This window comes from Cydia pomonella, chromosome 2 (assembly GCF_033807575.1).
Source record: "Cydia pomonella isolate Wapato2018A chromosome 2, ilCydPomo1, whole genome shotgun sequence".
In the NCBI taxonomy this organism is placed as follows: Eukaryota; Metazoa; Arthropoda; class Insecta; order Lepidoptera; family Tortricidae; genus Cydia; species Cydia pomonella.
In genome coordinates, this window is record NC_084704.1 from 9131287 (window position 1) to 9154153 (window position 22867).

Consider the following 22867-nt stretch of genomic DNA (forward strand, 5'->3'; position numbering starts at 1 on the left):
TACATTTTAATTCTCATTGGTTGTCTCTTTATCGCTCTTGCCCATACGTGCAATAGAGAGGAGGATGAAGAAATTTCATTTTGCGCGGTAGGCCATTACGAATTCAATTAATTGATTAAAAGCCAAAATACTTCAAAAATCGCTTGCGTATATGTTTTAAGCGCCAACTACATCCACCCTTTCCGATATCATATCAGGCCTGATAAAGTGTAGATGTAATTGGCGCTTATGGTTGGGGTTGGGCCAAAAAATAAGAAGCTGAATACTAGTATAGAATAATTTTAATTCTAATTTTTTATTTATTATGGCAACTGCAAAATTTTAGTTAGTTCTGTGTCTGAAATTAGTATCGTATTTGACCAGAATAATGAAAATAAATACAGTAAAATTAAGAAAGTCATGCGTAATTCACACATAATCAATGAGTAAAATATCACAAACAGTGTAAAAAATAGTTTTTCTAAAATGTCTGTTGATACTCGTCTGCTTTGATAAGTCATCAGTGAACAATTTATTATGACGATATAATTACCACTGATCAAAAATGACTGAAAAGGGTTACGAAGGTGAGCATTCGAGTCCCGTGTGGGACATGCCCGGCCCGTCATCGCTGGCCGCTATTTTGGACACTGCGTTTACTTCTTCAGCGTCTGACAACCCCTCGAGGCATGGTAAATAAATAGTAAACATTCATAGCATATTGTTATTTATTGCTCGTTTCGTTCTTACTCACTATTCATGTGTTTGTATATTTGTAGAAGATATGGAATGCGAAGCCTTGTTCGCCGAGAGCGACGACGACGTGGAAGTTTTGCCGGAGCCTTTAGAGGCCATTTCGTCTGGCAGAAGCGACCATGCCCCCAAACGTGTCATATCATCGAATTACGTTAATTCCACATCACCTGCTCAAGCGTTTCAAGTAAACGTCACGCCATTACCGCACCCCGCCTCAGCGCGTACACCCATTCCTGATGAGTACCAGCCGCTGCCAGATAGCTCCAGCTCACTAGATTATGTGCTTGGGGTTACTGGTACTGATGGTGCTCACCGCATGACCTCTATTGGCCATGGAAGGATACCAGATCTCAACATGAGGTACCAGCCTAAGCCTGTGCCTATGAACCAACAAAGAGGGTTTTACTTTCCCACCTACTCTCATTATGGGCATAGTGTGAGGCCCACACGGGACTATGTAGTTGGACCACACAACACTAATAATGTTATTGTGGTCAGTGATGACAGGAATTTCTTAAATAATCCAATCAATTATACAGTTCCTGTTGCTGAACCTCCTCCACGGGATCCTATTCCAAATATGACATATCAGACTTTACAACCTGCTGTAGAAAATATCTTTGAAAGTCATGGGTCTGCTGCCTCTAATCTTCTAGATGCCTCTTCAAGTAATTTGGAGAGACCAAGTCGTAAGCTGAATATATCTCCCCGGAGGAGACAATCTAAAGAGAATGAAGTCAATCCAAACTTGATTGAAGTAAGCTCAGAAGAAGAAGACAACACTTCAACCCCAAGGAAACGGCAGAGTGAGAACAGTGTCGAGCAGCAACAAGCTGCAGACTCAGAATACCCCGTCCATAGTGTCCATGCTGCTTCTAGTAGTGGAAATGGTGCATTAGATCTAGCCTCTCCTCAGATAAAGAGGGAACCAACTGAAGTTGCTACACAAGCAGCTGGAGATGCAGAGATGACCAGACACAGCCAGCCCGGGCATGTGTGTGCTGGAAGACTAGGGAATGGGCATTACATTACACCAACACAGCCCACCCATTATGTGCACAACAACCATGTGAAACAAGAAAATCGAACTTGTGCCAATGCTCATGGGCCACATTGTTCTTGTTCTATGAACCATGTCCATGGAAATTGCATGCACACTCACTTGGGGCATCATCGGGACTTTTGTCATAACAACCCTTCCCATATAGAAGCACAAAACCTACAACACCACCACCATCACCATCACAGAATCAGGCCTTGTGTTCATAATAATGCTGTCAACATGAATCCAACCACATCTCGGGTCAAGGAGGAGCCTGTCACTCAGATAGCAGTTAAACAAGAAGCAAATACTTCAGTTCCACCCAATAGTGAACCAATACTAGTGCAGGTTCCAGTAACTAAAATAGAATCTCAACAAGCTCAAGTCAAAACCGAGCCGGGACAGACAAGTTCTGAAAGCAGTAGGGTTGGGGAGCAAGTAAGTGTGAAGGCGGAAGGTGACACGCAGAGGCGGCGTGACATGGACGCCGCGGGCGACCGCCAGGAGCCCTCGCCGCAGCCGGGTCCCAGCTCTGGAAGAAGTGCACCAGATTCAGATAGTAAACCTATAAATGTGGATAATAAGGTAACTTCACTCATTAAGTATTTCAGTTTTAATATGACTGTCTACAGCTCATAGTGCATTGTATTGTAATGTTATGCTTTGTAGGAAGAAAGTTCCACGTCAACTGGAAATGAGACATTATTGGCCCCGGATTTGCAGTTGGATTGGGTGTCAGACTCAAGTTCAGATGACGATGTACAAGTGTTGGAAGAAGACCCCAGTTTTGTAAGTACTCATCTTCTTCGTTCTGGCATTCCTCCGGAGAGGTCCATTGATAATTAAAAACGCTTCAGTTTTTGAGTAGAGTGAAAAGTTTACTAAGAAAAGCAAAAATGAACAAAATTGACGCATTGTTGTTGATGTTTTTTTCGTGAATTTTACGAAATTTACTTTTTTTTGGGTTTTTTCCTGTTTTATTCAGAAAAATTAAATACGTCATACACAATGATGAGTGATGAGATCACAGTGTCAAATATATAAAATGCCAACTAACACATTAGACGTGCAATCTTAACCTTCCTTATATTGATATGGAAAAATACTTGTTTTTTTGGAAGTATTGTAACTGAAATTTGCATTGTTTTTTTCGAAAGAAACTTGAAAAAAAAACGAGTAGTTCAGAAGTTTTCCCGTATTTTTCCGGGTTTCTTCAACGCTATCCACAATACAAAGCGACCATTCGCGCGAGGCAATTTCCTAGCACAAAACGGCCAATGCCTTGGCCGAGGCAGCGCGCGCGTTTACGTTGCCCGAGCGTGCCCCGCCCTTCGACAATCCGACAGATTTTAAAGTTGTATTCTTGACCGCATCTAGAGGCTAAAATGTCATACAAAGTTTCCTGAAATCTAGTTTTAGAGATAATGACAATTTTTCTGAATTGCGCTGGCACTATGTGACTTGGTTTATACATACCTACTGACAGACATTAAAGTTTTGAAGTAAACTCGCAATTTTTGTCTGTAAATATAAACATTTGCGTTACTTATTCATTGTAATGATTTTTTTTCACCAAGGTGTAAAAATAAATAACCTGTCGTGAACAGAAAACACAAAAAATAATAAAAGGAAAGCAAGGATAGGTTAAAGGAATTGGGCTTGACAACCTTGGAGCAGCGAAGGCAACACAGTGACTTTATTATTATTTGTATGTCTTACAAATTCTCGGGTCAATGGGGTCCCGGGCATTTGGAAGGCGTGCGTGGGGCCGAAGCCAACACGGGCTGCAATGCAGGCCCCTTGTAATAAGACAATTTACTTTTATAGTGTAGGACTATGGTAAGAAAAAAGTACAAAAAGAGACCGGACTATTGGATTGAGTTGCTAGTGGACTTGTAACTGGGACTATGGAGGAGACTATGGCACCTGCCCTGATGTTAAAAAACACGAAAAAATTGACAGGTCGTGTCTTGTCAACTCACAATATGAGTTCCTGAAAACAGTCGCTCGCACGGAGCGATAAGGGGACAACATTACGTGAGCGGCTCGGGGTGTGGAGAGGAGCACGCCGCTTACTACCCATACCCAGTGGCTGTAAACAGCCACTCTGCCAACTCGCTTATGCATATTTCACTTCCACCCTGCGAGCATATAGCTCTGACACCCCACTCTGGGCGGCCGGTAAAGGCAAGCCAGAGTTGAGAGCCCTGCGGCCCCTGCTCAGCGTTCACTCCAGCCGGCCAATCAAGGCAAGCCGGAGAGAGGGGCCTGACCGACTCTCAGGGGTATGGGACCCAAGGGACGTTACTTCCCATTCAGGTCGCCACAAGCTGCCCTGGGGGCTTATTATTATTAGAGCTTTGTTATTCCACAGAGAATTTTATAATTTGATATATATATTATTTATTATTTTATTTGGTACACTAGCAGCTCTTGGAGCTGATGCGTGTCTATCGCAGCACTTGTGTTTATTTAGCACTTAATGTTCTGAAATGTATACTTAAATTATTTTTATTTTTCTGCTGTAGACCCCTTCTCAGTAAAAGCCTCCTCCAGCTGTCTCCAACTGTTTTTGTCGTTTGCTATGCTTTGCCATTCCTTTTCCGCAGTAGTAACAATTTCGTCCTGCCATCTGGCTAGTGGATGTCCTCTCTTTCTAGAGCCCAGGGGCCCCTTCCATTTGGTCACCTTTCCTGTCCACCTCCCGTCATTGAGCCTTGCCACATGACCAGCCCATCTCCATTTCATGCTCAAAGCAAAGTGTAAGGCATCAGTTACTTGTGTCCTTTTTCTAATATCAGAGCATCTTATTCTGTCTTTTAGTTTTATGCCTAAACAGGTTCTATCCATTGCTCTTTTCATGTATTTTATTTTTGGTTGCTGATTAAAAAAATATAATTAAATTAAAACCTTTATTTCAAGCTCAGGTTCATACGGTGTTAGTTACAAATGTTACAATAACAGAAAAACAAAACTATGTTAGTAACAATACAAGCTAGACATTTAGGTACAACAGGTTCACTATTACTGGGCTTGTGAAGTTCTTTAAGGGTTTAAGGGTTTTTGTTGTTGTTATTTAATGTCCAGGTTTGATAGCCATATGTGAGCCAAGGCAGTAGGGATGCATCCATCACTGTTTTCTTCAGGTGTAAGTACCTATACTTGTAAACGCAGTGACTTAATAGAACATAAAACATACAAAATACTTACAGGTCACAACAATGTACCCGCGTTGAGTGATATTTTCACTCGGAATATGTGTGACAGACTGAGAAGACATTCCCTAAAGCTGACACTGAGAGTAGTAGCAACCCTAGACGACACTTCCTGTTCAACCGCGTAGTGAAAGTGTGGAACAGTTTGCCAGAATACGTAATCAGTGCACCCTCAGTGAAACTCTTAAAAACTGACTCGACAAACATTTTATAAATGGACAAAACACTAGTGCAGGGCATTGATGTGCACGTATCAGCTATAAGCTGCCTGTGCATTCATAAATAATAATAATAATATTTTTTTTTTTGCTGAATTTGTCCAAAACTAATGTAATGTAATATTTATTGGTCCTTATGGCCTCAGGAATGATTTCCTCGTGGTTAAAATCTGTCGGGTTTAATTGGCCCACGGTGTAAATTACATAGGTGCTTAGTATAAATCAATTATTGAAAGTTTCTTATCACTAGTGACGTGATTGGCGGAGTGTGGTCGGCATTAGTCACGGCCGCGCTCCGCGCCGGCAATGGCTGCTCTGAGCGTGAACTGATAAAGACGGCATGTGTGTTCTACGAATACTACACTTTCAATTAATATGTTATTTTATTGACAAGTATGAACACTGTACCAGGTAAATTATAGTGATAAGATTTTGTTCTAAATTATAAGTACCTAATACCTATTATGTGTAATTGTCCTTAGTGTTCTAACTGACTGATAACTTGCGAGTAGCATAATAATGTTTAGCATCAAGGTCCCTCCAGTTCACATTGCAAGATCTGGTTTGAATGGACCTAAGTAGCCATTTCTAAGTAAGAGAAACACTAAAAAAGCGGCCAAGTGCGAGTCGGACTCGCGCATGAAGGGTTCCGTACCATTTATGACGTATTAAAAAAAATCTACTTACTAGATCTTGTTCAACATTTTACCACTTTGGACACACATTTTACCACTTTGGAAGTGTCTCTCGCGCAAACTATTCAGTTTAGAAAAAAATGATATTAGAAAACTCAATATCATTTTTAAAGACCTATCCGTAGATACCCCACACGTATGGGTTTGATGAAAAAAGATTTTTTGAGTTTCAGTTTTAAGTATGGGGAACCCCCAAAAATTATTGTTTTTTTTTTTTTCTATTTTTGTGTGAACATCTTAATGCGGTTCATAGAATACATCCACTTACTAAGTTTGAACAGTATAGCTCTTATAGTTTCGGAAAAAAGTGGCTGTGACATAATCGGACAGACAGACGGACATGACGAATCTATAAGGGTTCCGTTTTTTCCCATTTGGCTACGGAACCCTAAAAAGGGGTTCCGTTATCCCTTTTGAGGTATAGCTGAAATTTTCTGAGGTGATTTTTGAGCTCAAACCTTAATCTATTAAACAAAAGGCATTGTTTATTTTGTGCACCGCGGTAGCTACCAAATTTGTCAATAGTAATAAGAAACCATCTCTATAGAAAAAAAAACATTTAAATATATTCGAACCATGTAAGTAGAGTCAGACCAAGATAAGTGTCAAGTAAACGTCATAATTTCATAGAAGTTGGACGTTTAAAATAACCCGTGCACTGTCTGGGCTATCAAAATCGCTGCCAACTTATCTTGGTTTGACTCTAGAACGCTAAAATTGCCTTTTGAACGTTCCTGATCCTTATCTCTCCTGCCAAATTAGGTTGCTATCACGGTGCATAAAAGAAACAATGCCTTTTGCTTAACAGATTAGGGTTTGAGCCGAAAAATCATCTCAGTAAATTTGAACTATACCAATAACTAAACAATGCAAAGTCATATTTCCTTGCCTCAAAATAGCTTGTTGTACCCCAGTGGTGTTGAGAGCAGTTTGTTTGTAGCGCGAGGTGATCGACCTGACGTCGCCGCGCGCGCCGAGCCCGGCGCCGGCGCCGGCCGCCTGCTTCTCCCAGCCGCGCCCCGACCTGCTGCTGCAGGCGCCGCCGGCGCAGCACTTCATGCGCACTAGGTTGGTTGGTTCACGTATTTCAGACTTAGCATGTACTGCGATTTCAGTCTTGCAAGTGTGTGCGCTTATTAATGTATGCCGTGGCCGTGACCCGCCTGGGTATCTTTGGTTGGCGACGGACGCTGCATACAGCGTCAGGTAGGGTACCCAACTTTTAATGGGTGAGCTAGGTAGTGTTGCAAAATTACATATAAAAAATAAAGTTCCTACGTAAACTTTCCTCCAAATAAACGAAAAGTATGTTCAATTATACAGGTTGATTCATGAGACGTGAGCAGGACCACCTACACAATGAGTAAATGTTAATGAATCGTTCACAGTCATATTTAAGTAAAACAATTACGCTTTTTTCTGTTATCTAACTTTTTTAAGGACAAATTTGATTATGTACAATCATAGACACCCTACAATACTTAAGGGCCTACTAAAGCCGCGAATACCGGTTCGTAAGCCACGCCCGCTAGCTTCCTCCCTCCCTGCTAGCACGCACACATGGAATCGCTCCGCGGCGCACGTGAAGGTGAAAGCTCCATCTAGAGTTACAAAAGTGAACTACTATTATACGCGGTCGGCCAGAAACTTAAAGTCGGAGAAAATAGAAAAAGATGGCGTTAATACTTGATCATAGCAAATAAAAAAATATATTGTGATAAATTTTTATTGTTGATTTTTCTAAGATATTAACAGTATAGTTCATTGTAAGTATAACACTGCCTATCTTTTTAAATTCGGTATCTTACATTGTTAGTTATTATGTTTTATTTAGTAATATATTGTTGAGGTAAGAAATACAGGGTGCCGTTTTCCGACGACCAATTTTTCGGATGATAGTGAATCACAGTTGTCAGTGGTGACTACATATAAAAAAGAAATAATTTAGTAATAAGATTACAAAATGGCTGTCTGAATTGCTTTTATAGTGTTAGGGAAGTTTTAGAGCAGAAATTATTAAAGCAAAATTTTTAGTAGCAGAGCTTCTGTATATTTCTTTACATCTTATTTTTAATTTATTATCCCAGTGACTTTGAAATAAATTATACACGACATCCATTTTGTAATTTGACTTTAAATATGAAATTTTAATTTTTCGATGTTAGTTTTATTTATTCTTTGACATTATATTCTTTCATTTTCAAATTGTTACAAGTGGATGATTTTTTTTACTATGAAAAATTTAGCCACTGTTTTATATTTCTTCATTTTTCTATATTCATTTATTTTATGTTAAACTCATCAATTATTTGCATGTCGTGTCTTCGACTGAATACTGATACTTACATGTAAAACCTTTTCTGTTATCATCTTGTACCATACGTATTCTGGTAAATAAAGAAATTCTATTCTAAAAAAGTAAGTAAGTAATATAGTAAAAACGAAAACTACCAAAAAAATTGCAGTAAATATTTTTATTACGCTGAGATTTGTAATATTCAACTAATAACGTTCAAACAGTTACTCAAACAATCAGGGTGATTCTTAAATTGTGTCCAGAAAAATATTTTTTCATAAATGTTTTATATTATTTACATATTGTTACGTATAAAAAGCAATTTTTTTATGCATATGGTCAAGCTTAATACCCTCAGAAAAGGTAAATAAAATGAGTACATAATCACGGTTGTGACAAAGTGTCCCTCAGTCGTGACATTTCGGCATTTTGGCGGCCAACTCCACTATTTTTATTTATAAAATAATTTTAACATAGCCTAAGTCACTCCCATGACTGCGACACATCGAATGACAGCTCATACGTTGAAATCCGTCAAACTAGCGCTGTAGAGCGTGACAAAGAATTGGATACACATCATACATCCATATACACGCGGAAACCATTTTTCTGCTTTGGCAGCTGGGCAATAATAAATGATCTATAGCTAATTAAATCCATTTTCAAAGAGACTCTAAATTAATCAAACGAATTGAGAATGTCATGACCACGTGTCTATATGTCACGAACGTGGACTCAAAACAATTGGTCGTGACAATTTGGAACATGTTCGGTATTACCTAAAAAATACCTTTGACTTCGCAAATATTAAATAATTAGCTCAATCTCGAATGTATTAGGTATATCTTATGTTACAAACAATAACGTGAAACTAGTACTGACTTTTAAAACCCAAACACGGCGGTGACACGTTAAGGTTGACCGTTTTTGCAAATTAAAACAAATAAATAATTTTCGACAAAACTTCTCCCTTCAGCCATTTGCAAATCTGTCAACAACAGTATTGCTGTTCTAAAATAACGTTAAAAAGGCTGCCAGACGTAAAGATAGGTAACTTTCTACCGAGTACTGCATGTTTATATTACCACGCGCGGCGGTGACACGAAAACTGATGACAAAATGTATGTTATTAAATTTTTTATAAAGTCGTTATATATCCATACAATTTTTAAATCGTATTGTGGAATAGGTATAAGTGTTTACATTTGATATATATTCTTCCAAAATCACTTTCAAATAAAAATAAAATATAAAATCCGGGGAAGTCACACTACACGTTCCGTGACATTTCCAACATCTAATTTTTTTAAATACTTTTCTAATACTACTAATCTAATCTAATCTAATACTCTTAGGACATTACATTTAGGTTGACATAAAACTAGATGTAAATTGCTAAGTACATACAGTATACTTATTTTCTTAAAAATATATGCTATTCTTACAGGTAACACAAAATTGGCGTATGTATTTATGATTGTTATTTTGACTGTTTTTAATTTAAGTTAATTTGTATTGTATTTTCGTTTGTTTGTGATGTAATTATGGGTCTTTCATCTGAAATAAACGATTTAATAATATCGTTCCCCTGACTTTGGTTCACTGTGATTTTTATTCCCGTGTGTTTTGATATAAAATGTATTCTTCATGGGAATGTACAATGTTAAGTCATATGTAAAGTAAATGCATATTTACTTTCGCGAATTAAGTAAAAATTATCGTAATTATAACAGTTGATCAAAAACATAACTATTTCTATTCCCCTGGTGCTAATTCCATACGTTTCAAGGGTTTCAAGTAAAATCAACGTTTGGCACATCGTTCTATAGATCTTAAAAATAACATTAAGTTGCTAAGAGCGTTATATCATTCAGTGTAAAGCATAGTTCATATAGAATTGGCACATAATTAGCAATGTTTAAAAAATAATAATTCCATGGCGGGAAAAAAATTGACAATTACAGTTCAATCACCAACCTTCAAAGTATTAATGGTGAAAATATTATTTTCCTAGCTTTATGCATTTTAAAGTTTTCGGCCATGAAAATTGAGAACAGGAGATTGATCATGCACAAATACTTCGAAAATTCTTATCGATCCCGGACCAAGACAGCTAAGTCGCTTAAGATGCTAAAAGCTAGTATTTGTAGGGTCATAAAACGTTACAAGGAGACTCTATCAGCCGACGGGAAAACACAAACTAATCGGAGGTCTGGGACAAATAACAAGATTTTGGGAAAAAAGTCCCAAGGTCACTCAAACAAAATTCAGGACGGTCTAATTACGATTTATCCCAAAAATTCAAAGAAACTTCTAGAGAGATAAAGATGATTCACCTCAGAGGTGGCTATAAGAGCTATCGAGCAATAAAACAGCCAAATCGGACTGTTAAACAGATCCGACAAGCTAAAACACTAGCTCGACTATTGTACGACCCAGTATTGTCAAAATTCGAAGGTTGCTTGTTGTTGGACGACAAGACGTATGTAAAACTCGATTTTAATCAACTACTCGGTTCGAAGTTTTATATGGCCAATAATAGAGGTAATTTACCCGAATAATATAAGTTCGTGAAACTTGACAAGTTCGCAAAAAAACATGATATGGCAAGGAATTTATAATTTCGGCTGTAAGAGAAAAGTTTTATAACATAGTCAACAATGAAGTCGGACCTTTATATTAAAGAGTGCTTAGAGAAATGAGTATTGGTATTTATTAGAACCCATAACGGTCCTGTGAAATGTTGGCCAGATTTAGCCAGCTGCCACTACCCAAAAAAAGTTTTGGTATGGTATGCTAATAATCAGGCCAATTACATACCCCGTGAGATGAATCCTTCGAATTGTTCCCAATTTCAATCTATCAAAAACTACTGGGCAATCATGAAAAAAAAAAAAATAAGACTAGTCAAATTGTCCAGGGTATCAATTCATTGCGATCTACAAGAAATCAATACGCCAAAAATGTCGACAAAAGTGTTGTTCAGAAAATGACGGGGGTCCATTATGAAAACAGTTCGTAATTATTTACATAACAGAGTTTATTTATTTATTTATACATATTTGAAAGCTAAATACATTACTATTTAAAATTCACCATTCATAACTTTCTTATTTTATTAACTTAAAAAAATAACAATCTTCTAGTGCGTACCAATTCTATATGAACTATGCTTTATACTTTTGGAACAAATTGTTCCGAAATTAATTGCCATTCTGTCATTTCTTGTCATTCCCTTATCGTTTTTTTTTTCATTCCCTCGTTGTTTTTACATTCTCTTTATCGATTTTATTATTCTCCTGATAGGTAATAAATTGACCAGAATTGATGCCTATTCGATTAATGGGCTTATATTGAAATTATATTTAATAATCTGATTTCAAATAACGACCCTTCAATGCCCGCTATATAATAAGCTAATTGATAAAACAAGATGAATCGTTTCCAGAGCATGGACAAATAAAGTATAGACTAACATTGTCTACACAAAATCGCGTTCCTCTGAAATGAAAAGTTTGGTCGGGATATTCATAATAGCACAGCGCCGTCTATTAGGAATTACTTTAATTATCAGACAGTTTGACAAGAGGTTGAAGCACCGAACCAAGTGTATGGAACTGAGACTGCTATTAGCAGTTGCCTAAACTTACAGGAAAGCGATTTTGTAGAGATATTGTTAGTAAGCTATTTTGTAAAGTATAAAATTTTAATCGTCTTTGTCAAGACTAAGAAATATTATTAAGGTATAAAAGTAGAGCGGTATTATAAAAAATAATAATTAAAAACAGTTTCAATTGTAATATGTACATTATCAAAAACCATCCTGTATGTGTTATCATTTATATTATTTTTCAAACTCGATGGATAGGGTGACAGGTGCCATCTCCATATAATTTTGAACGACATTCATTTTTAATTGTAACGACAGCTGTCAGCGTACCCATATATTTACTATAGATATCCCAATGGTGTACACAGCGCACCACACACGAGCTAAATTTTCTTTGAACGGCAATTTTAAAAAAGGGACGATTCGGTACGTTTTTCTTAATGCTCCTTGTCAAGTAAAATCAAACTTAAAAGCATACTTACTTTACTCTTTGCTGAAAAGTCGTATTAGTCATTGACGTTTTGACAGTCTCCTGTTAAATAAATTATGTGAACTGTTCTTAAGGCATGCAGATTACAAATCAGAGGTCGCTGGTTCGAACCCCGGCTCGTGCAAACGAGTTTTTGTTCCCCATAAACGTGTTGATTTTTTTTTTCGTTTTCTTTATATAATTTATTTTACAGGACTCATTTGTAATATAATGTACCTAGGCCACAGTGTAAAAAGTAACAGTGGGCCGACGCCTTTGATGTTTGCGTAAATGCCGACACCGCTCAAGGTCACCGTACCTACCTAGGGTTGTCACAGACTTACACAACTGCCCAAAAGAGGATGGAAATGTTTTAAGGTTTCATGTATGTATGATGTATGTGTACTAGTTTTACAAATGGCGCCCATTTTGGAAATAAAGATGGCGGACGTCACTTGTTTGAAAAAGTAGTCATTGAGTGTTGTTTTCTGTGTTTTTAGGGGTGTAGATTTAAAAAAGGGCATCTATTTTGAAAATAAAGATGGCGTACGCCACTTTTTGTAATGGGTGTCGATGTGTGTAGCAGTGATGTCAACCATCTTTAATTCTAAAATGGACTCTATTTTTGAAATCTGTACCCCCAAGAATCCGCAAAATGGACGTCATTTTCGTAATCGGAACCCCAAAGACCCTCGGAGATGACACCCATATAGATTTTTAAGAAAAATTAATGTCCGCCATCTTGGATTTCAAAATGGATGTCGTTTTCGTCATCGGAACCCCGAGGAGCCTTGGAGATGTCACCCATATCGATTTTTAAGAAAAAAATATTGTCCGCCATCTTGGATTGCAAAATGGATGTCATATTTGTAATCGGCACCCCGAGGACTTTCAAAAATAATGAAAACATCTAATACTACATGATACAAACAGAAGCAAGAAACAATTTCTTGCATTTTAAAGTGTTAAACTACTCTTAATTTCTTAAAATAAGTTATAAAACATGTCCGCCATTTTGAATTTAAAAATTGATATCATATGATATATTTTTGTTTACACTGAAACAAACAATTAGCACATATCGTATGCAATATTTTTACTGTGCACAAATTGATTGATAATTACAAGACGCGTCAGCCCTCAAAATCATATCTCTGAATACGAACAACGGCGTGTATGAAACTCAGGGACCGCCCCTCCCGCCCCCGTCCCTCGCACCCCGCACGGTTGCCCTGTCTAGACGCCTTCGTCGACCGACTGTATTATTTCTTAGACTGTGCCTAGGCTATACAAAAAATAAACATTGGTATGAATAAAAAAAAAACTGTTCGTGTCATTAAATCATTTGAACATTTCCATTTTTACTTAAGATACGATCTTTTAAAGGTTGGTGCGGCGGACGTTATAGGCTTAGTAAATTAAAGAATCTTGTTGGCACATAACACTAAAAACCAGGGATCGGAAACCGGTATTTTTTGTATGGGAACGAAAACGGTAATTTTTTCGTTCTTTGTTAATTATTTCATTTCTAATTGGGCAATCTCATAATACGAAGTCGTTATCTAAAAACACAACCGAGTCCTATATTTGGAGTATAAAATAAACCGAAATATTTGTTTATTCCAAAGTTTTTCCAAAAAACCGGTTCCGATCCCTGCTAAAAACTTAATTTTGAATACACTCGGCGTCACGGAAATCGCACACCCACCAATTTTTGTTTCAAGCCGTTATAAACCTTATGTTGTTGAAGGTAAAGTATGAGTGCGTGGGTTCATTTTAAAGAGAATTTAACCCTTCATTTAAAATCAATGCAAAAGTTACTAAAGAGTAAAAAAAGGCATATTTAATAAAAATCGTATATTCATGCAAAAAATCAACAAATTAAAACACAATCAAATCAACAAATATTGGAAAGCAAATGCTTAAAACTAAACTTAAAACCTAGTGTTGCCTCCTTTGGCCTTAATTACTGCCTCCATGCGAGCCTTCATGGACCTAACGAGAGTTACGATGTGCTCTTGAGGAATAGCATCCCACTCCTCAATGACGGCATCTCGAAGCTGTTCCAAGGTCGCAGGTGCAGGATCACGTGACCGCACTTTCCGTTTCAGCTGATCCCAAAGATGTTCTATGAGATTCAGGTCCGGACTCCTTGCTGGCCACTGCATAGCGTTGATCCCAACCTGATCAAGGTAGTCCCGAACAATCAACGCTGTCTGGGAGCGAGCGTTATCCTGCATGAATGTGAATATTCAAAATTAAATACGTTAATTTAATTTTGCAATTTCATATAGTGATAGTGATTTATTTCAATTCAAAATATTTTTATTCTAAATTATTAAGTAGCGTACCAATGATGCAAAATAATAGTCAAATATCATTCATTGGTTCATATACATTTATCGATATACCAATTTTTGGGGTTGCCCATCTCTGTTGAGTGAATGAATGAATGAGTAGATTGAATGGCTGTCAAAATACCTTCGAAAGCAAAATGTCACATGTGTTATGAATATAGTATGAAGATAAGACTTCAACATAAGAAGGTAACTAACACACTCTGTGTGTGTACCAACCAGAGCGCAAGATCGCACGTGTAAGTGCACTGTCTATGTGTGAGTAGGCATTATGCGTAGAATATTGTAATTGTAGTTGAAATCCACACATTTTTAACAGAACTCTCAGCTGCCACTTCGTTCGTACAGCAAGAAGGTTATTAGCGGATTAATGTCGCTGATTGGTAGTTATTGACATTACATGCATTTAATATACACTTTGCCTGGTTATATTAGTGTAATAGAGATGACTATTATTTCGTTTCCCAGTTTCGATTATAGGCTCTGTAAACGTATCGTCTTATTTAAATGTAGGCGTAATTCTCTATGTGTGCTAATTTTCCCGATAATTTGAACGGTAATGTTCACAAACGCGGCTTCCCTGTTTTATTTCCGTTCATTGTATGAGCCCAATCTCGAAGGGTGTACTTGTAGCCACAAACAGCGTTTAAAAGGTGGTGTGTTACAGGGTACGCGTCGGTGGCTGCGTGGTGGCGTGCCGCGGCTGCTGCTGCGCGCCGCACGCGCCGCACGCGCACGCGCCGCTCGTGCGCGCCCCGCGCGCGCACCATGCGCCCCACCTGCACCGTGAGTCACTGTCACTGCTATCGCACACTCGCACAGTTAGCTGGTCACGAGTAAACCTTATTGAGACGACATAAGGTCTACTAAACGTCAGTTATGAAATAGGAAAACATTTATGTCTACCTAATTCTTATAAGCTACTGCAAAATATTCGGATTTGTCTGTCTTTGCAGTTATAATATAAAACTATGTTTCTTAGGCCAGACCGGTCGTTCTATGAAATTATGATTAAAATAGGTTTTCCACACTCTGTGCTATTAAACACGGTGCAGAGTTAGTTTAGACGGAGTCTAACGAGCATCTAATTGATTTCCAGCTCTTCGCGACGTACCGGCACCGCCGTACCGCGTGCACGAGCAGTTGTGGCACAGCCAACGGCACATGCTGGTAAATTATCCGTTTTGTTTATTTATCACTGGGTCACTAGAAATTAGCAGAGATCGATCGCGAAAAGATATTGCTGCGGTTGGCGGTGAGTATAAATTTTTATTTATATAAAGTGAGTTATATAAAGAACTGAATTTATTCTACCGAGATTATATTCCGGCGCAAGCACACGATTTAGAGTCGTAGGGTAGGGTACGTTTTAGGCCGGTACTGATTTCAGTCCGAGCTCCGAGGTCAGTTCCACAACGCAAGTACGCCCCTGGAGCTGCCGGAGCCACTGCGGATTGGTAGACAGAAGAGCTGAGGGACGTCAGCTAGGGCCGCTCTGGAACTGGTCAGACTGGTCGGCTTCGGCTACGGTTCCAGCCGTAACTAGGCTCCCCAATGGGGATTAAAGCACTAAAATAATTCCATCAATACTAAACGAGTACGGAATATAATTTATAAAATATATTAGTATTAATCCTCGCCGGGCACGACAGACGTCGCTGCCCGTAGGCAAGCGAGCGTGCACCGGTGACGAAAGCTAGATCTCCTCTCATCGACTGGCACGCAGGCCCGCGCGGAGAGAAAGTCCGCGGGGCAGGGACGCGGCTAGCCGGTTTACTCCGAACAAGGGAATGTTGCTCGAAGTACAGTGCGGCACAATAAGAAGGAAACAAGTTGTGTATTAATAATATTTTAGTGTACCTATTTTAGGCAAGTGTTTTATTATTAAAGTATTTATATTTTATTTATTTTATTTTATTTTATTCGGAAAACCAACAGCTTAAGTAAACTAAAACTAGGTTAACATAAATATGTATAAGAGAAGCCAATTACAGGTTTCCACAGACAGGATACAAAGGTAGTCATATTACAGGTTAGCACAAAATTAAAGACTTTACAAATATTTTGAATAGGATATAAGTTATTTACAATTAAATTATTTTTTTATAAATGTAACCTAGGTTACGTAACGTTACAATATGATGAATATTTTAGAAAGGTTTTTTTCATTTAGTTATGTATGTGTTATACAGTACCTCTTTCCCTAGCTTAGCGACATAACATACTTCCATAGCATATCTTCGCTATTAGAATCGCCACGGCTGCCCATGGTTCTCAAACTTTACATTTTAAATCAACTCCTTATTATGACCTTAATAATGACCTGTATAAGTATACAGTGAACCATATCGTTATCAAGAACAACGAACAAACGCAGTTTTATTCATAGTAGGAACAAAAATTGGAATAATAGTCAAATTAAAGTTTGGCGTTGTTTTTTTCAATTAAAGACTTAATACTGATCGGTCCCCTTAGGAGATGCAACGACGCAGCATGGCGCGCGAGTCCGCCGGCGGCGGGCTGGCGCACTTCCCGCCGCCCCCCACCACTGTGCTCGGGGTGAGTCCCCCCCCTGTCCCCGCAGGCGATGCAGCGGGCGGCGGGCTGGCGCACTTCCCGCCGCCCCCCACCACTGTGCTCGGGGTGAGTCCCCCCCCTGTCCCCGCAGGCGATGCAGCGGGCGGCGGGCTGGCGCACTTCCCGCCGCCCCCCACCACTGTGCTCGGGGTGAGTCCCCCCCTGTCCCCGCAGGCGATGCAGCGGGCGGCGGGCTGGCGCACTTCCCGCCGCCCCCCACCACTGTGCTCGGGGTGAGTCCCCCCCCTGTCCCCGCAGGCGATGCAGCGGGCGGCGGGCTGGCGCACTTCCCGCCGCCCCCCACCACTGTGCTCGGGGTGAGTCCCCCCCCTGTCCCCGCAGGCGATGCAGCGGGCGGCGGGCTGGCGCACTTCCCGCCGCCCCCCACCACTGTGCTCGGGGTGAGTCCCCCCCTGTCCCCGCAGGCGATGCAGCGGGCGGCGGGCTGGCGCACTTCCCGCCGCCCCCCACCACTGTGCTCGGGGTGAGTCCCCGCACGAGATGCAGCGGGCGGCGGGCTGACGCACTTCCCGCCACCCCTCACCACTGTGCTCGGGGCGAGTCCCCCCCCCCCTGTCCCCGCAGGCGATGCAGCGGGCGGCGGGCTGGCGCACTTCCCGCCGCCCCCCACCACTGTGCTCGGGGTGAGTCCCCCCCCTGTCCCCGCAGGCGATGCAGCGGGCGGCGGGCTGGCGCACTTCCCGCCGCCCCCCATCACTGTGCTCGGGGTGAGTCCCCCCCCTGTCCCCGCAGGCGATGCAGCGGGCGGCGGGCTGGCGCACTTCCCGCCGCCCCCCACCACTGTGCTCGGGGTGAGTCCCCGCACGAGATGCAGCGGGCGGCGGGGTGACGCACTTCCCGCCACCCCTCACCACTGTGCTCGGGGTGAGTCCCCCTCCGCCTGGTCCCGCAGAAGATTCAGCGGGCGTCAATCTCTAAATTGCGCGCGAATTGAAAGAATTCAAAAGAAATTATTAAAGTCACTTTCGCCATGGTTTGAATCTGTCTGAAAGTACAAGCATACGGCACGGTCTCACCCCATTAGCCGGACGCCGCGTATATATGGACCAAATATTTTTATATAAGCTTTTAAATAACTATATTGACTCTCCTGATCTTCTTGAAAAAATTATTTTTAAATTGCCTCGCCGTATTCCCACTCGCCACCCCCAAACATTCCATATTAGCTTTTGTGGCTCTAATTTTGCCAAGCATACTTTTTTTAAGACGAGCCTGTCGTGATTACAATGAAAAAATTTCAAATTCAGATATTTTTACATTATCATTTTGTAAATAATCAATCATTTTGGAGATAATCAATATTTTATTTTTATCGTATAATGCCCCTACGAGCGTGTACACGAGCCTTAGCCACACCACTTGGCGTTTGCGACCACCTGATTTGATCAGACAATTTAATCAGATTGGTGAATTAGGGTCCCCGTCTGGACTGACCTAGAGAGTTAGAACATGTGAAGTTAGAAGTGCAAAGCTATATACGCGGCTTGTTAGTCTTGGCAATTTAAAGTTATAGTTTTTAGCGATTTATAGTTACTCTAACATTGGACATGGACATTGATACGATATATTTCTGCCACATTGCATGCCCCTTTTATTCTTCAATTGAGTAACCAAGCAACCAATCTTATATCGAGTGTATCCGATTTGAATAAAGGACAAAATCGTCTTGTTACAAGCTCTTATCTGTTAGTGTGGGTTAAATTTTGGAAGCTAAATTTGATCCACTTCCCGATTTCCGATTGAGCTGAAATTTTGCATGTAAATCGGATCGGACAGTGCAATATTATGATGACATGGAGCTGATGATGGAGACAGGAGGTGGCCATGGGAACTCTGTGATAAAACAAAGCTAACTAATGGTGTTTGGGGTTGTTAGATTTTTCTCGATGAGTATTAGTTGTCTGTGGAAGGAAAAGTACAGTCAGCGATAAAAGCCTGTACCAAAAATTTTATTTTTGACAAAATCTTATTTTATGAGTAAATTTAAAATTAACTCTATCATTCATTCCAGTTTCCTGATTACTTCGAACGGCTAGACACAAACGGACCTAACGTTGATTTTGAATCAACAAGACCTATCTTAATGTAAGTTTACCTACTCATTACCCTTCTTGGATATACTAATAATAATAATAAGCCCCCAGGGTAGCTTGTGGCGAGCTGAATGGGAAGTGACGTCCCTTGGGTCCCATGCCCCCGAGATTCGGACAGGCCCCTCTCTCCGGCTTGCCTTGATTGGCCGGCTGGAGTGAACACTGAGCAGGGGCCGCAGGACTCTCACCTCTGGCTTGCCTTTACCGGCCGCCCAGAGTGGAGTGTCAGAGCTATATGCTCGCAGGGTGGAAGTGAAATATGCATAAGACCCGAGTTGGCACAGTGGCTGCTGACAGCCACTGGGTAGAAAGCGGCGCACACCTCTCCACACCCTGAGCCGCTCACGCAATGTTGTCCCCCTGTCGCTCTGTGCGAGCGGCCGTTTTCGGGGCCCCATATTGTGAGTTGGCGAGTCACCACCTGTCCATTTTTTCGTGTTTTTATAACATATGATTAGGGCAGGTGCCATAGTCACCTCTATAGTCTCGGTTACCAGTCCACTAGCAACTCAACCCAATAGCCCGGTTTCTTTTTGTACCTTTTTCTTACAATAGTCCTACACTAACCTGGGCTTGTCCTTGGGTGCACTGCTATAGTGTGAACAGGGATAATCGTCGGTTGGTGTCACATTACTTTTAAAGTAAATTGTCTTATTACAAGGGGCCTCTACGTGTTGGCTTCGGCCCCACGCACGCCTTCAAAATGCCCGGGACCCCGTGGTCCCGAGAATTTGTAAGAGACATACAAATAATAATAATAAAATTCTTTATTGTGCACTACTAAAGAAAAGCTCATATTACAAACAAAGACAGGACTTAAATTAATAATGTTGTTTAATATACATTAAATTTACTACAACTTTCCATTCATGTACATCGAGTTTGTGTATGTAGAATAACATCAAATGGATTCGTCTAAAGAATATCGCGTTAATGAAATGTATATGATTGCAGGCAAGGTCCCCACGTGCACCACCACATGCACCACTACCTGCAGATGTACCCGCCACACTTGCATATCTCCATACATCCTTCGGTAAATGTTACGTTGGACTTATTATGCTTTCGTTTCTTCCTGTAATCCCAATAGGTTAGCTTGGGAAAAAGTGGGTGCTTTTTCACAAATTTAAAATAGCACACCTGGTATGTAATCATATGAAATATTGAGTTCACAATAATTAACGTTTTGGAGTAAGCTATTTTGAGCTATGATATGCACTATGCACAGTACTCGGAACCGTAGCAGATCTCGAGCGATCTTCACATTGGATGCGGATCCGCACGTCGCTCCAGTGTACGGGACATCGCTATATACGTGCACAGCGGCGTACGGATCCGCATCAGTGTAATGTCTCTAACCGAGACAGTTTGGAAGTTGTTAGATCTGCGAGATCGTTAAGCCGCGGACCACACGACCGGAGGTGCGATCGTCGCCGTCGCCAACGTTCCAAAATGGATTCATTCAAGCGTTTACTGTTCGAGTCGCGTGCGTCCAGTTCGCGGCACTTGGCCTCTGTGTAACAAACAGAACTTGAAAAACTATAAAAGATTGACGTACGTGTTAAGCGTGTAGCAACATTAAGATTGGCTGCACTCAGTTTTACACAGAGTCAGTTCGCTACGACGCTTAGCCGTCTTAACTAACCCGTTTTAAGGTTTCTCCTCCCACAAAATACCGTAAAACTAGGTTACTCTGAACCATTTTTTATATTAAATATACGCTTTTTAAGCAAAAAAATAATATATGTAAAGATGAAATAATATCAAGGATAGCAATGGCGAAAACAGCTTTCAATGCCAAAAAACATTTGCTAAAAGCTAATCTCTAAGAATACAAAAAAGACGCCTCATTAAGATATACATCTGGATCATCGCTTTGTATGGGTGCGAGACGTGGACAATGAGGCAGAAAGATAGGAAACGATTAAAGGCTTTTGAGATGTGGTTGTGGAGAAGAATGGAGAGAATAAATTGGACTGAGAAAAAAACGATCGAAGAAGTGCTGCGAATTGTTGGAGAGAGGAGAAACCTACTAAGGGCCATAGAGAATAAACGAGGCAAAATGATAGGTCACTTGATAAGACACGTTAAAACTATTTTGGAAGGCAAGATCGAAGGTAGAAGAGTAAGAGGAAAACCACGAGTACGTTACACGCAGTAACTAAAAAGAAAAGCAAATGTCGTGTCTTACAGGGATCTATAGAGTTTGGCCGAGGACCGCGAAAACTGGCGTCTACTCCACCGACAAGAGCCTTGCTCTTAAATTAAGAGAGAGAGAGAGAGAGAGAGAAGCAGACAAAATATAACAATCTACAAGATATGAGCAATGATATGGTTTTGTTAGAAATCTATTTTAATTTAAATAAGTGAAGAAAAAAATCTTGAAGTCACCTCTATTTTTTTCAGCTGTATCCTTATTTATACAACCTTTCTCACAAAACATTATGAAATGATTTGGTTTTCTTGCTTTCTACAAATTAATAAAACTATGCCTAAATTCCTAAAAAAATAAGTCTGATTCCCGCCTAGGTTACTACCATTACCCCGCTCTCGTCTGTGTAGTCAGTGCGGGGCAAGTCATGTTGCTAGACGGACCCGTGCTGCGTTTGCGCGCGAGCAAGCGAAATTCTATTTCGAACACAGCTCTGCGCGCTCGATCTTTTGCAGCGGGTGGTGCGGTGAGGGGTATAAGCTCCGCCCACACGACGCGAGGTCGTTGGCGTCGGGTGCAGCCTTAAATCCTAATAACCGGCCAAGAGCACGTCGGGCCACGCTCAGTGTAGGGTTCCGTAGTTACTCTTCTGTCACAATAAGCTAAACTGGAGCTTAAAGTATAGTAAATTGTTAACCAAGGGATGAAATGGTACCTTTCACCCGAGTTAAACAAATAGGCAAATTTGCATAATCAGTACCTAATTAAAGTAAGTCTTTTTACTATGAAGGGAAAACTTTTTGCGATAACTCAAAAACAGCTAAACTGATCATGTCTGCTATAGTTTTCATTTAATGTCTTTCTTAAGCTCTACTTCCACGATTTTTTTCATATTTTTTGGACCTATGGTTCAAAAGTTAGAGGGGGGGCACACATTTTTTTTTTCTTTCGGAGTGATTATCTTCGAATTTATTCACTTTATCAAAAAATGTTTCTTGAAAACCCCTATTAGTTTTGAAAGACCTTTCCAACGATATCCCACACTCGAGGGTTGAAGCGAAAAAAATATTTCATCCCCACTTTACGTGTAGGGGAGGTACCCTAAAAAAAATTAAATTTTTAGATTTTATTGTACAACTTTGTCGGCTTTATCGATTTATATATCCATGCCAAATTTCAGCTTTCTAGCACTAACGACCACGGAGCAAAGCCTCGGACAGACAGACAGACAGACAGACAGACGGACATGGCGAAACTATAAGGGTTCCGTTTTATGCCATTTGGCTACGGAACCCTAAAAATGCCGCATGGCTCTGTTTTGGAGTGCAGAAACGCCAAATAACAAATATCACCCAAGGAGGCATTTCATACTATCATTAAATCTTAT

At 40.3% G+C, this 22867-nt stretch overlaps 1 protein-coding gene across 1 annotated transcript in view; it reads left to right on the plus strand.

The window, feature by feature from the left end:
• The first annotated feature begins 307 nt into the window (after positions 1-307).
• Positions 308-22867, plus strand: part of LOC133515640 (uncharacterized) — a 33624-nt gene continuing 11064 nt past the window's right edge. The window contains exons 1-11 of the mRNA XM_061848211.1: positions 308-671; positions 759-2362; positions 2447-2566; positions 6846-6973; positions 15305-15423; positions 15737-15807; positions 17113-17413; positions 17473-17698; positions 17777-18026; positions 19247-19320; positions 20283-20364. Of these exons, the coding sequence (XP_061704195.1) occupies positions 545-671; positions 759-2362; positions 2447-2566; positions 6846-6973; positions 15305-15423; positions 15737-15807; positions 17113-17413; positions 17473-17698; positions 17777-18026; positions 19247-19320; positions 20283-20364 (3102 nt within the window). The 5' untranslated portion in view covers positions 308-544. The remainder of the gene's footprint in view (positions 672-758; positions 2363-2446; positions 2567-6845; positions 6974-15304; positions 15424-15736; positions 15808-17112; positions 17414-17472; positions 17699-17776; positions 18027-19246; positions 19321-20282; positions 20365-22867) is intronic.